The 16,119-nt window shown below is 41.8% G+C and overlaps 1 protein-coding gene across 1 annotated transcript in view; it reads left to right on the top strand.

Moving 5' to 3' along the window:
* The first annotated feature begins 1,668 nt into the window (after window positions 1-1,668).
* The window catches only part of LOC132820837 (melanocortin-2 receptor accessory protein 2-like), a 44,106-nt gene continuing 29,655 nt past the window's right edge, over window positions 1,669-16,119 (top strand). The window contains exons 1-2 of the mRNA XM_060833180.1: window positions 1,669-1,843; window positions 9,089-9,188. Coding sequence (XP_060689163.1) covers window positions 1,711-1,843; window positions 9,089-9,188 — 233 coding nt within the window. The 5' untranslated portion in view covers window positions 1,669-1,710. The remainder of the gene's footprint in view (window positions 1,844-9,088; window positions 9,189-16,119) is intronic.

Genomic DNA, 16,119 nt, shown 5'->3' with positions numbered 1-16,119 from the left:
TCAAAACACAAAACAAAATATTGTCTGTTAGATGCAATTCTGCAAGTGAATTGCAATTGCTGAGTAATCCTTAGTGCACCAATAACTACAGATAAGCAGTGGCTCATAACATGGATTATTTATGCTTGTCATATTCATATGCAGGAATCAAGTCTCTACAGGCTGAAGGAATATTTTCCAGCCCTGCACCTCCTTTGAATTACCTCAGGGTTTGAGGAGCATATCATTCCCCATTACTTTCCCATGGTGATACCTCAGTCAATTAGAGGTCCCTTAAAGCATAATTGGTGATTCTTGTGTTATCCTGATGGTTGCCAGATAAAATACTTCAACATTTCTCTTATTTCAATGATTAACCTAGAACTATGGCTATTACTGTGGACTGAAGTACAAAACTTGAGCAGTGGCATTTTACACTCAAATCAACCTTAAGTCAGCCATGGTTATATGGGGTAACAGATTAAGTTGGTTTGAAAGACATTCACCATAATAGAAGAGCCACTGTGGTTATTAGCCACCTCGGAGAGTAGATGTCTTTCCTCAATTGTACAGTGTCATGGTGAGACTGCACTCGGAATAGTTAATGGAGTTTTGGCTTCTTTACTTAAGGAAGGATGTATTTTTCATTTGAGGAGTGCAGTGGATATTCATCAGACTAAGTCCATGGATGATGGGATCTTTCCTATGAGAGAGATTGAGGAGACCAGGCCTGTATTCTCTAAAGTTCAGAAGGATGACAGATGATCATATGAAATTGTAAATTTTTAAAAAGCTACTAAAGTGTTATATAGGATAGATGTGATCTAGGCCCAGAGAAAACTCTGAGAATAATGGTAAAGCATTTAGTACTGAGAGGAAGTGAAATTACTTCACTCAAAGATGAATCTATGGAGTTCTGTACCCTGGACAGTTCTCATAGCTCAGTCATTCAAGTCAGAGATTAACACTTTTCTAGATTTTGATGTGCCGCCATTAAGGAATATTGGGTTGTGCTGGTTGGATGTCATTGAGGGTAGATGATCAGCCATGATATAGATTGGGACTGAACTGCATGCTCCTTGCCCTATTTTCCAATACTGTGAAAAGCAAATTTTTAAGTGCAGATTCTAATCAGAGAGATGATTTGGAGATGCCGGTGTTGGACTGGGGTGTACAAAGTTAAAAATCACACAACACTAGGTTATAGTCCAACAGGTTTAATTGGAAGCACACTAGCTTTCCGAACGCCGCTACAACCACCTGATGAAGGAGCGACGCACCGAAAGCTAGTGCTTCCAATTAAACCCGTTGGACTATAACCTGTTTGTTGTGTGATTTTTAACCTAGTCAGAGAGGTGTAACGTACATTCAAAATGTCTTTGAAAAGAAACACTAAGCGCTATAACATGAGACAGTACGGACCAGGTGCTGGAAAGTGAGGTTAGAGCGGGCTGCCCGTTGAATCAACCAGAGTAAAACGATGGGCTGGATGGCCCCTTTCCGTGCGGTCACATTTCTCTGGGTTAATTCCGTGATGTATCTGATTGAACATTGTAAAGTGAGAGCTGGCCAGCAGAGGGAGTTTCCAGTCTAACAGGGATTTCAGGCACAGTGCCCGATTGAGTTACAGTGACCAGCAGCAGCAGCTGAACTGGGACAGACTGCTCTCGCTGGATGGTGTGTCTGGTCGGTCGGTCGGTGTACCCTCTCTGTTAGAGCCTGGATATCGCCATGACCGAGATTAGAGCCCTGGCAGGGTCCAAAAACTCTTCCGAGGAGTCGTTGATGAACGGTCAGATTTATGAGTACGAATATGAATATTACGAATTGGACATTTCTTTTGAAGGGCTGAAAGCGAACAAGTGTAAGTGTCTCCATTCAATATTTCTGTTAGAGTGCCAGGTCCCGGGCTACTAAAGAGATCACGCTGAGCGTTGTGTCACTCAGTGGGCTTTGTGATTGCTCACGCTCACACTCACAAGATGTACCGTCTCAATTACAAACTTTCATCTCATACCGTAAACTGATTGTTTAACCTAATTGAAAGAGACAGCGATGGTCTCAGTTATTTGTCAACCGGAAGGTTTTCTGGGTACTGCGAATGTTTGTTAACGTGAACGTTTGTTTTATCCGCTATTTAATCTGTGAGTTTTGAAAGTGGAGGGAGGACTGATGTGAGTTAGTTCCAGGGTCAGGAACATGCTCTGATGGCACAGCTTTACTGTGCAACTCCTAATTCTGGCCTTTTCGCTTTATTTAAATAACGTGCCTTAATCAGCTTTTTGGACCCTTGCTTCTGGAGTGCCCGCAATCTCTCCACTCTCAACCTCCCTTCTTCCTGAGGGGATGTGCCCTAAAATATTTGACCAATTTTGGGATTAACTGGACGAGGAATTGGGGTTTCTAAGGAAGTAACATTCAAAAGTATTTAGAATCTTTATGTAGTGGTCTTCCTTACAATTGCAAACGCTTATCATATTAGCTGTGACTGTACACATCAAGGCTATCATCTGTCCTAATATTATCTACTCCATTCCATGACTGTATTACAATCTTGTACAGTATGGTCAACTTTGAATAAATAACCTTTAAAGCTAGCCTTACGTTTCTAATGTATTTGCTGAAATGTTCTTCTTTCTGAACTGTTATACTGGTAATACTGTTATACTGCAAGCAAATTGTTGCTGCATAGAGCATAATAATGGTTAACTGTTTGAGGTGCCTTGTCCACTATCACTAATTCTGAAGCAGATGGCTCAGTGGTTAGCACTGCTGCCTCACACCACTAGGGACCTGGGTTCAATCCTCATCTTGAGTAACTCTCTATATGGAGTTTGCATATTCTCCTGTGTCTGCATGGCTTTCCTCTCACAATCCAAAGATATGCAGGTTTAGGTGAATTGGCCATGCTAAATTGCCCATTGTATTCAGGGATGTGTAGATTAGGTGCATTAGTCAGGGGTAAATGCAGAGTAATAGGGTAGGGGAATGGGTCTGGGTGGGTTACTCTTTGAAGGTTTGGTGTGAACGTGTTGGGCTGAAGGGCCTGTTTCCACACTGTCGGGATTTTATGGAAGCTCTTTTGTCCGTAAGTTGAAATCTTTGCAAATGCACATTGACTTGTACTTTTGTGGTATTTGCAGTTTTTTAAAAATCACTTTTTTTCTTTCAATTCATTGTTTATAATTGTCTTACAGTTCACTAGTTTGGAGACAAGCAACTGGTAAAGCTTTCCACAGAAAGTAGTAGCAGAGTGAATTGTCAATGGTGTTTTGAATTATTCCTGACACTGCAAAGCAAAGCAATGATTAAAAGCAAATGACGTGAAATCAAATCAGTGGAATTCATGAAGGTGCAAAAAAAGCATGATTTGTCACGTATTGTGCTCAACAGTGCATCTGAGAATAGACGGGTGAAGTTTCAACTGAATTCCATGAAGAATGAAACGCTGTCAGAGTCAAGTGGTAAAGAGAAATCCAGCTGTGAGAATTAGTTTCCTAACACACTGTGAAATGAGGAGAAACTGAGGACTACTGATGCTGGAGATCAGAGTCAAGAGTGTGGTGCTGGAAAAGCACAGCAGGTCAGGCAGCTTCCGAGGAGCAGGAGAATCGACGTTTCAGGCAGAAGTCTGATGAAGGGTTCATGCCCAAAATGTCGATCCTCCTGCTCCTCAGATGCTGCCTGACCTGCACCACACTCTTGGCATTGTGAAATTAATACATTGCGGAGTACTTAATATGTTTTCCTCGTGGCCTTTTTTTTCACTGACCGGGCATGGGCGTTGCTGGCTGGTCACTATTTATTAGCTGTTCCACAATGCCATTGAGGTTTACATTTAGATACAAGAAGAAACTTAGAAGATGGTGATGTGCAGCCTTCTGGAGTTGCTGCAGCCCACATGCTGTAGGTAGACCCTAAATGCAACTTCAGTACTTGTATCCAGCGACAGGGAGGATTGGTAATATGTTTCCAAGTTAAAAATCACACAACATCAGGCTATAGTCCAACAGGTTTATATGGAAGTGCTAGCTTTCGGAGTGCTGCCCCTTCATCAGGTGGCTGTGGAGCAGAGTCATAAGACACCGACGTTATAGCACAAGATCACAGTGTCACGCATGCAATTGATACAATATATCGAACAAACCCAGATTGCTGTTAAGTTTTTCAACTTTTAGAATTGGTTGCAGGTTTCGGTTCATTAATATGTAAATTCCAGCACTTCTTTCAAATCACATTCTCAAGATTACTTGAAGTGTTCTTAAAAAAAAGGTGACATCTCAGCTCAGCTCAGTAAAGCTGTGAGATTAGTCTGTCGGTTTCCCAATGTTGGGTCAGACTGGTTCTATTTCCTAAGTAGTTATTTAATAAATATTATAATAAATATTACAAGGATTGACTGCCTGCATTAACTGCCTGCATACTGTGTGCTTTTTGAACAAAATAGAATGTATCTGCAATTACAATTCTGCAAATGCACATACACACACAAGCCTAAGGGGTGAGTTTGTGTGTGTATGCGTGTGCACGCGCATATGTGAAGGAGAGATAGAGAGAGTGTATCTGTGTGTGTGAGTTTGTTGATTTGCGTGTGTGCGCGCCTCATGGGTTTGTGTGCCTGAGAGAGTGTGTGTGTGTATGAAAGAGGGTCTGCATAAGTATGTAAGAATGTGTGTGCGTATGTGTGTGTGTCTGTCTGTATAATGTATGGGGTCACTTGTAGTGTGACATGAACCCAAGGTCCAGGTTGAGGCCATCCTCATGGGTGCCAGACTTGGCTATCAGCCTCTGCTCGGTCACTCTGTGTTGTTGTGTCTCCTGAAGTTCACCTTGGAGGACAGTCACCCGAAGATCCGAGGCCGAGTGCCTCTGACCGCTGAAGTGTTCCCCGACTGGGAGGGAACACCCCATCTGGTAATGCAGCGCAGTGTTCATTCATCCATTGTTGTAGCATCTACTTGGCTGAGTCACATGAGTACCTGCTGTGTAGATGGTGGGTGGTGTCCCCACGTAATGTTGGTATCTGTTCCGACAGTCTGACATGCCTCGCAGTGACTGCCTTGACAGTGTTGCAAGGTGTTTTGGTTGATGCTGTCCTGAAGGCTGGGCAGATTGCTGCGAACAATGGTGTGTTTGATGGGTGTTTAAAGGTGAGAAATAGGGATGTATGTGAGCTCATGGCGAGGTGCTCAATAATGTGTTGCAAGCTGTGAATAACATGGTGTAGCTTCTCTGCTCCCGGGAAGTACTACGAAGGGTACTCTATCGTTCGCATCCCGTGTTTGTTTCTGAGGAGGCCATTATGGTTTTTTGCTGTGGCATGTCAGAACTGGTGATCGATGAATCGAGCATCGTACTCTGTCCTTATGAGAGCATCCTTCAGCACCTTTAGGTGTCTCTTGCGATCCTCCTCATCTGAACAGATCATGTGTATGTGTAGGGCTTGCCCATAGGGGATGGCTGTTTTAATACATTGAGCGTAGAAGCTAGAGAAGTGTAGCATCATGCTGTTATCAGTGGGCTTGGAGTAGAGTGAGATACTCAGGTGCCCATCCTTGATGGAGATGCATGTGTCCAAGAATGAGACATACACTGAAGAGTAGTCCATGGTAAGTCTGATGGTAGGACGAAACCTGTTGATTTCACTCTGTAGTTGTTTCAGTGATTCCTCACTATTGGTCCAGAGGAAGAAAATGTCATCAATATAGCTAGTGTACAGTGCTAGTTGGAGTTCCTGTGCAGTAAAGAAGTCTTGCTCGAACTTGTGCATGAAAATGTTGGCATACTGGGGCGCAAATTTGGTTCTTATGGCAGTTCCGTGTGTTTGGATGAAGAACTGGTTGTCAAAGGTGAAAACATTGTGAAGCTGTTGAGTTGTAGGATGATGCTCAGAGATTGGCAGTTCTTGGTATTGAGCACTGAGGCTGTTGCCACGATGCTGTTATCATCGGGTAGGCTGGTGTAGAGTGACGAAACATCCATTGTGGTGAGGAATGTTCCTGGTTCAACTAGTCCGTGGGTGCTGAGTGGTGCTGAGTTTCTGTTAGAAATCTGTAGTCTCATGGTAGAAGCTAGGGGTCCTCTGTACAATGGGTTTCAAGATGTTGACATAGCCAGAGAGGTTCTCACACAGGGTCGCGTTGCCTTGCACAATGGGGCAACTAGATAAGTTGGCTTTGTGTATCTTCAGAAGGCGGTAGGGGTCCTCTGCACGAGAAGTACGTGGGATAAGAGTGCGCAGGGTACTATGAAGAACCGAATCAAAAGTCTTGATTAATCAGTTTTGTTCACGGGTGTGTTCTTTGGTTGGGTTGGCCGGTAGTTGTCTATAGTTTTCCTGGTTGCTCAGTTATCAGTATACTTCCTTGCAGTAGTCTATTATATTCTGAATGACGATGCTACTGCAAGGAACCTGCAACCCATTCTAAAAGATGAAAGACTTAAACAATAAACTAGGTTTGTTCGATATATTGTATCAATTGCATGCATGACACTATGATCTTCTGTTATAAATTGGTCTTATGATCCTGCTCTACAGTTACCTGATGAAGGAGCAGCACTCGGAAAGCTAGTACTTTCAAATAAACGTATTGGACTATAATCTGGTATTGTGTGATTTTTAACTTCTTCCTCCCCAGTCCAACACCGGCTCCTCCACATAATCAATATATTTCCAAGTAAGGATGGTGAGAGGTCAGAGGGGAACGTTTAAAATTTTCTTACAATTTGCTCAGGGGGTATGAGTTGCTGCAACAATGTCTGCATCTTTAACATTGAAATTGCAACCTGAGTTATGGTTATAATGGTAGAGTGTCCAACTTTCTTTCCATCACTTGGATATTCAGTAGTGTTTCATGTTGTTACTGTTTGCCCTTGGCTTGAAAGGAAAAGATTTGCAAGCTGATACTTTTAACCTGTTTGATCATGTCTTGAACACACCTTCTGTAGCCATGCAGACATGGAGTGGGATTTGATTTCAAAGCTGAAAATGTGTTGCTGGTTAAAGCGCAGCAGGTCAGGCAGCATCCAAGGAACAGGAAATTTGACGTTTCGGGCAAAAGCCCTTCATCAGGAAAGGATTCCTGATGAAGGGCTTTTGTCCAAAACGTCGAATTTCCTGTTCCTTGGATGTTGCCTGACCTGCTGCGCTTTAACCAGCAACACATTTTCAGCTCTGATCTCCAGCATCTGCAGACCTCACTTTTTACTCTTTGATTTCAAAGCTTCTCACTTAGATGCAGAGATGCTATGCACTGTGCCACACGGATGTAATTAATCTTACTGGACATTAGCTGACCAAACGTATTGGTGACCTTGAAGTTTGAAATTCCCAAATTAATATCAGCAGTATGAAATTGCACCATTCCACTCAGTAATCCATGGAGTTGGTCATCCTCTGTTTCCCATTGAATTTGTATCACCCTCCTTTCCATGCTTCTCCTCAACAAGATGCATTTATTCATATTGTCCACCCAGATCTCGCAGGCAGGCTTTTTTCCCCCTTCATCCCTCACAGGTTTTGAAACACTTACTTCCCTCACGTATTTATTACCCACCCCTCTAATCAGTCCAGGAAGGCACTCTTTTTTAATTCTATTCAATTTGCTCTCATTATTCAAATGTTTTGCACTGGGGAATCTAAGCCACTGGGGATGAAAATTCCTGGGATTGCAAAACTATTGCGTGATCATTATCAGTGATGCAGCAGAGGTGGATCCTTCAGCAAAATGGGAAGAATGGCACCAAGGAATGAACTAAGGAGTACAATTGATTGTTTCAATCAGGCAGTCACCATCAGAGATGCCCTGCTCCTTCAGAAGTTGCATAAAAATGACATATCACCTGGAGAATCACCATTGTTGTGAAACTTGAAAGGGTTCAGAAAAGATTTACAAGGATGTTGCCAGGTTTGGAGGACTTGAGCTACAGGGAGAGGCTAAACAGGCTGGGGCTGTTTTCCCTAGAGCGTTGGAGGCTGAGGGGTGACCTTATAGAGATTTACAAAATTATGAGTGGCATGGATAGGATAAATCGGCAAAGTCTTTTCCCTGGGGTAGAGGAGTCCAGAACTAGAGGGCGATAGGTTTAGGGTGAGAAGAGAAAGTTATAAAAGAGACCTAAGGGGCAATGCAGAGGGTGGTACATGTATGGAATGAACTGCCAGAGGATGTGGTGGAGGCTGATACAATTGCAACATTTAAAAGGCATTTGGATAGGTATATGAATAGGAAGGATTTGGAGGGATATGGGCCGGGTGCTGGCAGGTGGGACTAGATTGGGTTGGGATATCTGGTCGGCATGGGCAGGTTGAACTGAAGGGTCTGTTTCCACGCTGTACATCTCTAGGACTCTATTTTAATACCTTAAACAATGTAAAACTTCTGAAATGATCTGATATATTTGCACTAAACTCATCAGAAAAATGTAAGATTGGTCCCTTTAAGTTTCATGATTCTCCTGCCCATTTGCTAAATCTTTCTTCAAAAGATTTTTTTTGTCTTTGAAAATTACTGTTGGGAGATAGAACAAAAAATTATGTTTTTACTTTATTCATCTTGTCTTGTTTATTTTGCTTTCTTAATCCTCCTGTGGGTCTGGAGTCACAGACCAGACCAGGTAAGTAAGGATGGCAGTTTCCTTGCCTAAATGACATTTTTCCTGACAATTGACAATGATTTCATGATTGTCATTACACTCTTAATTGAGGTCTATCGTGGCAGGATTTGAACCCAGGTCCTTGGGACATTATCACGAAGCCAATGCCTCTCAGTCACTGATTTCAACAGGAGTAGACCCACAAAAAGCTGTTTCTCCCCTGTTGTAAGTGACCAAAGATGAGAAACCATTTTTTTTAAGTGCAGCTAAAACGTCTCAAAGGTAATTTCTTCAGATGGTGTAATCGTGCTGAAATCCCTGGCAGTGTACATACATACAGAAAATTGTTTCATCCCGAGTGAAGAGCAAATTTCAATTAAGTGTTAACCTTACATGAAATTTTGAGTCTGTTATTTAGTAATATCCATTAACAACTGTTTTCTGACAGGGTAATAACTGCTGTGTTACTTCAAATGATGGTGCGTTTCATCTAATTGTTGTTCTCCACCTCCAGATTCCATTGTAATAGCATTCTGGGTTGGTCTCGCTGTCTTCATGATATTTCTCTTCATAATTCTAATGTTGATGTCACGCTCAGGCTCTTCACCTGCACAGTAAGTATATTTCAGTCTTTCACACAATGGACCAAGTTCTATTGAGTTTAGTTACAGATGTCATTTGATTCACAACAAGCATTGAAGCACTTTTCATGGGTACAGTCATACATGTCTATAATTTTCTGAGTCAACTCCTATTTTAGTGAAGCATTGTTTTTGTCTTTCAATTGTAAGTGGGAGTTAGATTAGATTCCCTACAGTGTGGAAACAGGCCCTTCGGCCCAACCAGTCCACACCGACCCTCCGAAGAGTAACCCCTCCAGACCCCTTTCCCTCTGACTAATGCAGCTAACACTATGGGCAACTTAGCATGGCCAATCTACCTAACCTGCACATCTTTGGACTGCGGGAGGAAATCGACGCAGACATGGGGAGAATGCGCAAACTCCATACAGACAGTCACCCAAGGCTAGAATCAAACCTGGGATCCTGGTGCTGTGAGAAAGCAGTGCTAACCACTGCACCACTGTATTGTCCTGAGTTGAGTGGAATAAAATGAAATTGAAGGTTTTACCCTTTATGTTACCCTCGTGCTAGCTTGTCTAGTTAAAGCAATGAGCAATGTAGCTGCAAAAGCTGATGCAAATGTTAGTACAATTACCTGAATGAGTGATTATTAGTTTTTTAAACACTAATCTCATTTTAGTCATTTAGAGTTTCTGATTGCTAATTTTACAATCAACAAATATTTAAAATCTAGGTCCCCTAAACCATCTTGCTATCAATTTAACAACCACACCTAACTGATTTTGTTAAACACAGGCAGTAAACATCACCCTAAATAATTTAATTTAGTGCAGCTAACCATTAATAAATCTGGAGAGTATCTTATTTCTCCAGACAGAACTGGATGTTAGTTTAGCCTGTATTATATTGTTGCTGTGGGGGTCTTGGCAGTGAATTCAACAAAATGGTCTCAAATAATTATATTTACTCCACGAGGATCAAAGGCATCTCCATTTATGAGAAGGAGATAAGTGGATTTATCACTTGAAGAGCGCCAGTCTGCATAAGGCACAGGACAAGGTAAAGAGGCAAGTTTCCATGATCTACTTGAACTTCATGGTATTGGTATCACTCTGCACCAGACTCTTAGCCAATAGAGCTAACTGATCTCCATGAGATACTCTCAACCACAGTGACATAATCTTTAACATCACACCTGAAACAAGATTTTAATGTCCAAAAATGAAAAGTAAGTACAGTGTGAAAAGATCTTCAGCCAAAGTCTACTCATGCTCTCTAGAAGTTGAGGGTTGAATCATGAGCTTTTTTGCCTATGTCTGAATTACATGGGGTTTTTGGAATTTCTGCTTGAAGCCTTATCAATTTTCTTGACATATCTTACCCCGTTAACTACAGTGAGAGGAAGGATGATGTTATTGAGCGATGAAACCCAATAATGAGAATCTTAAACTTAATCCATCAGAGTTGGGTGTAGATCACAGTTTGCAAATAAAATATAGCAACAGCATTTATTTTGTTCATTTACAGGATGTGATTTCACTGGTCAGGCCAGTATTCATTGACTCTCCCTAATTGCCCAGAGGGCAGTTAAGAGGCAACTACATTGCTGTGTGTCTGAAGTTACACGTAGGTCAGGCCACAGAAGGATGGCAGTTTCCTTCCCTAAAGGACAGCAGTTTTTCCTGACAATCGACAATCAGTTCATGATCATGATTAGACTCCTAAATTCTAGACATTTAGCAAATGCAAATTCTACCACCTGCCACGGCAACATTCAGACCTGAGAACTAGAACGTTACCTGGGTCTCTGGATTAATGGCCTAGTGATAATATGACTAGGCATCACGTCCTCCATTTGCAGGAGCTGTAAGTTATTAAGGCCAGAAGGTGGGAGACTGACCAGAAGAGATTTAGAATATTTAAGCAGACATATCGTTGATATATAACTCCTGATGAAGGGCTCTGGCCCAAAACGTCGAATCTCCTGTTCCTTGGATGCTGCCTAACCTGCTGTGCTTTAACCAGCAACACATTTTCAACTCTGATCTCCAGCATCTGCAGACCTCACTTTTTACTCGATACATAACTCATGCAGATAATAGACATTTCATCCAAACTGTCTAGGCTGGCAGCTAAATTAAAGTCTATGCAGTGAAGATTATCTGATAGCAATGGTGTAATAATTGATCATGTATTGTTAATAACTTCATTCTGGCTTGATACTATCAATGATATTAATTATATACTGGGCTTTATGTCAAGGGCTTTTGACCATAACTCAAAATGAGTAATGCTAACCTTGCATTGATCACTGTTCAGGGTATAACTTCCAGCAGTCTGCCTTGAAAAGAATCATGTAAAGGGTAGAATTCAGAGACTAGCGATAAGGATAGTTCTAGGATTTATGACTTTGATTTATAAGGGAAGACTCATAAAACTGGAGACGAAAATGGAACGATTCAGATTTTTAAAATGCTGATAATCTTGATATGAAAGAATGAGGCTCTGTAGCGTGGTCTGTGTTACACAAAGTCACTGACCAGAGGAAGGTTGTGGTTTTCCTTGCAACTGCCTCTTGGGGCTGAACCTTACATTTTCTTGGCCACGTGCCAGTTGCAGCTTGTTTTTTTTTGGAAGATGTTTCACTCGAGGCCCAGCATGTTTTCTTGCCGTATCTTACAAAACGTGCCTCATTAACACTTGCCTCTCAGTGGAAAGAGAGGTATTCTTGCACCCTCTTTATAAGGCCACTGTGTATCTGGATGAGCTCTGTCAGTCTGGAGGGATCCTACATGATTCCTGACATTTGGCAGACAGGGGGTATTGGTGCCACTCTTTGTAGGCAGGAATGGGGTGGTGCCTTGCTGGACATTTTCTTTTCCCAGGATCAGGAATAGAGGCAGCAACACCAGACAAAGTCAGCCTGGTGTGAGGTTGTTCACCTGGGTCAGTGTACTCTCAGCCCCCTGGAGGAATCCACAACAAAGTAGGAAGAAGGTTCCCTACTCGGCCAGTGTAAGTGCTGCCATCTTCACTGTGTTCCTCACACTCACCATTTTTCTGCTACAACTCCCAGCTCCCACCAATGCTCATGCTGTCAGTATTGCCAGCAGTATCTTCCACACTCACTGTCACCCACCTCAACCCTGACAGCACTCTGCACTGCCTATTCACCTGCTCAATTCACCTTCCCACTTGCTTCAACAGTAACAGCTAGACCATCTATTCTTGTCTTTCCGCAATACCTGCCTCTCTCTCATTGTAGGAGAAAAACAGCACACCATAGGGCAGAATGAATCAAGACGGGTAGTGGGCTTCTTAACATTTAGCTCCTCACTCCTTATGAGGGCAGCATCCTGAACCTGACTGCCCTGGGTGGTTGACTGACCATGTCCAAGTCCTTAAACAAGTACTGGAGGCAGCTCTTGACTTGCTGTGCCAGGACCCTCTAAGCGAAGGCGGAGGACCACTGACCAGGTTCCTGATTCTGCGACTGTGCTAAACGACAGGGCAGTACGTGAGCCTGCTTTCTCTTTTTGAGGGGTTATAAGGAGAAGGCAAGAACAATGCAAAGCAAGGACGCAGTGATGCTCAGAGTGAGTGAGTGAACAGGGTGGAGATACAAGATAGTCTGTGGCTAAGCACAAGGAGTCCGTGCAGCAGCATTTGAAGGATATATGTTAGCACTGAAATTATAATTTCCCTTAATTAGCAACACCTTGCTGCCTAGCACTGAATTTGCCATGTGCTCAGCAGATGCTTTTGTCATCAAGGTAGTCCTCAAAGGTTTCTCATGTGATTCTGCCACTATCTTGCCAGAACCTTCACCATTTAGGCTCCAAAAAAATTCCCTCCCCTGTTAATTGTGAAATGTGGCAGAAGCTCCAATAATTCATGTCCAGTGTAAAATCTTGGTGTTTAAACTGGCTGGTAAATAAGCAGTCCAATCAGTTCTGAATATAAAAGTATAATATTGTGGATACTGGAGATCTGAAATAGAGTCATAGAGGTTTATAGCATGGAAACAGGCCCTTTGGCCCAACTTGTCTATGCTGCCTAGTTTTCACAATTTAAACTATTCCCATTTGCCTGCGTTTGGTCCATATCTCTCCATACCTATCCTATCTAAATATTTTTAAAATGACAACATTGTGTTCACCTCCACCACTACCTCTGGCAGCCTGTTCCAGACACACACCACTTTGTGTGAAAAAAATGCCTCTTTGTATCCTTCCCCTCTCTCCTTAAACCTGTGCCATCTCGTTTTAGACTCCCCGCCCATGGGGAAAAGCTGTTGGCTATCTCCCTTATCTATGCCTTTCATGATTTTATAGATCGCTGTAAGGTCATCTTTCAGTCTGCTGTGCTCAAGGAAAAAGTTCCAGCCCATCCAACCCCTCCTTATAATTCAAACCATCCGGTCCAGGTAATACCCTAGTAGATCTTTTCTATGCTCTAGTTTAATAGTAACCTTTCTATATTAGGGTAACCAGTACTCCAAATATGGCCTTACCAATGCCTTGTATGGCTGCAATGAAACATCCCAACTCATTTGCTCAGTGTTTTGACTGATGAAAGCAAGCATGCTAAAAGCCTTCTTCACCACCCTGTCTACCTGGGACTCTTCTTTCTGGGAGGTATGAACCTGTACCTCTCCATCTCTTTGTTCTATAACACCCTCCATGGCCTTACCATTGACTATGTAATTCCTGCCCTGGTTTGACCCACCAAAATGCGACACGTCACATCTATCTCAATTAAATTCCATCTGACACTCTTCAGCCCACTGACGTTATTTATCAGGATATAAACAAAAAGCACTGGAGAAACTCAGCAGGCCTGACGACATTTTTGGAAAGAGAAATATAATTAGCATTTCAAATCCGGTATGACTTACTTAAAATCAATATGAAGTTATTTTTCATGATATTTCTTCAGTGAGCAGATCTACATTCCAAACTATGAAACAAGAAAGCTCACTTTTTTTAAGGATGTCTGTTCTTCTGTTTTGTAACGTAACACATTTTCTCACATCTATTTCAGCACAATTGAACATAAATATCTTGTTTATGAATGAACTACATTCTGTCATTGAGTAGTACCACAGAAACATAATATGTTTGAAAGGTGAATACAGTAGTTCCCACGTACCTGTGTGGGATCTGTTCCAAGATCTACCACGGAAACTCAAAACCGCGGGTAGGAGTGAACCCATTCATTTAAGCAGGAAATTTAACTTCCCGGCAGCCCCTGGTCCCTGGTGCTAAAATGTTCCTGATAATATGTTCGGGCCGCAGTAAACTGCAAGTAACTGAAACCGCGGAATGGCAGTCAGCCTGTACACATGTGCAACAATCTGTCACTTTGATAATACAACTTGCCAGTCTCTTGGGCCATTGCTCGCAGTGAGTTCCCAGGAGGCTGTCCTCAAATATGTGCCAATCAATTCCAGATAGGTAGTGCTATGATCAAGTTGTTTTTGCTACTGGTCAAGTCACACTCCAGAATGCAATCTGGCCTGATAGATTGTATTGTTTCTAATTCAGTATTTCACTGAAACATAAGCATAACATTCTGAATATTTGGTTTTAATAATAAAACAGAAGTCTATTGCACAAAATAAATAAAAACAAAGCAAACCAAGCTATCTAGTCATAATTTGAAATTTCTAAATGAAAATCCCATCTAAAAGAAAATCCCAAAATAATTCCCAACACCTTCACTATACAGTTACTCAAAATTCAGACCAATTTCCTCCCCTGTCCAAGCTGAAGTCTTGACTTAACTGTTTTTCCTCAATTCTTGTCCTGTGAACTGTGAAGTGTTTTTTCCCTTGAATACAGACAAAACTGAGAGCTAATGTTTTCTCAGCTTTGAATAATCTGCCAATTTTGAATCCAATTTATCAACTCAACTTGGATCCCATGTAACTTAATCCTCTGGTCCAACCTACCATGAGAGACTTTGTCAAATGAATTAGTAAAGTCCATATAGACACTATCCCTTGTCCTACTCTCATTAAACATCTTCATTACTTCCTCAAACATCACGATCACATTTGTGAGACAAGTTCACCCTTGCATAAAATCATTCTTACAATCCATAATAAGTCAATCATTTTCCAAGAATAAGTAATGATGAAATCTGGTATGGGTCACTGTCCTGGTTGGATAGGAATATTATTCACATGAGAGTATTGCGTAGTTTAGTTTTCACCATTATCTACAGCACCATGATGTTCCTCCTTCTGTCATGCTCATTGATATGGTGGCTCATCAGCAATTGAGGGTAGAAGGTGAGGGTGAATGAATGCTTGGGATTATGGGTTGGGGAGGACAAAAACAGTAGGGAATGTGATCACATGGTATTTCAGTGGCATACAAAGATGGTGATGCTGTTGCTCAGTTAGTTACTTGACATTAACATCAACATCTCTCACGGAAGGGATTGTCTGGACCCTCAAGAGCTGCCGAGCCTTCTCCAAAAGGAGATGCTTGGTTTACTGATGGGGAGATTGCATCTAGTTGCTTGCCTTTGGTGAGTATTGTACACCACCGCATTTCACAAAGGGATAAATAAATAATTGTAAGGCAGGTAGTTACAACAATAATAATTTGCATTTGTATCATGCAGAACCATAGAAAGTAGCAGCAGGAGTGGGCCATTTGAACCCACTCTAGTAGTCAACGTGATTGTGGTTGATGCTCTATCTCATTATCATACTCCTGTTCTTTCCTTATACTTCTTGACATCTTTTACTTCCAAAAAATTATTTCTTGAATACATTTGGTGACTTGATATTGACAGATTATTGTGCTGAGAAGTCCACAAGTTTCTTGTCCTCTGAATGATGTATTGTGGACCCATCTCATTTTGAAATAGCCTCCTGTACATCCTGAAAGCATGACAGCTTGTTCTTTTACATGACAGCAGATCTTAGAGTCTTCTCACAATTTTAAAA

This window comes from Hemiscyllium ocellatum, chromosome 12, assembly GCF_020745735.1.
Source record: "Hemiscyllium ocellatum isolate sHemOce1 chromosome 12, sHemOce1.pat.X.cur, whole genome shotgun sequence".
NCBI lineage: Eukaryota > Metazoa > Chordata > Chondrichthyes > Orectolobiformes > Hemiscylliidae > Hemiscyllium > Hemiscyllium ocellatum.
This window is presented reverse-complemented; position numbering and strand designations above follow the sequence as displayed.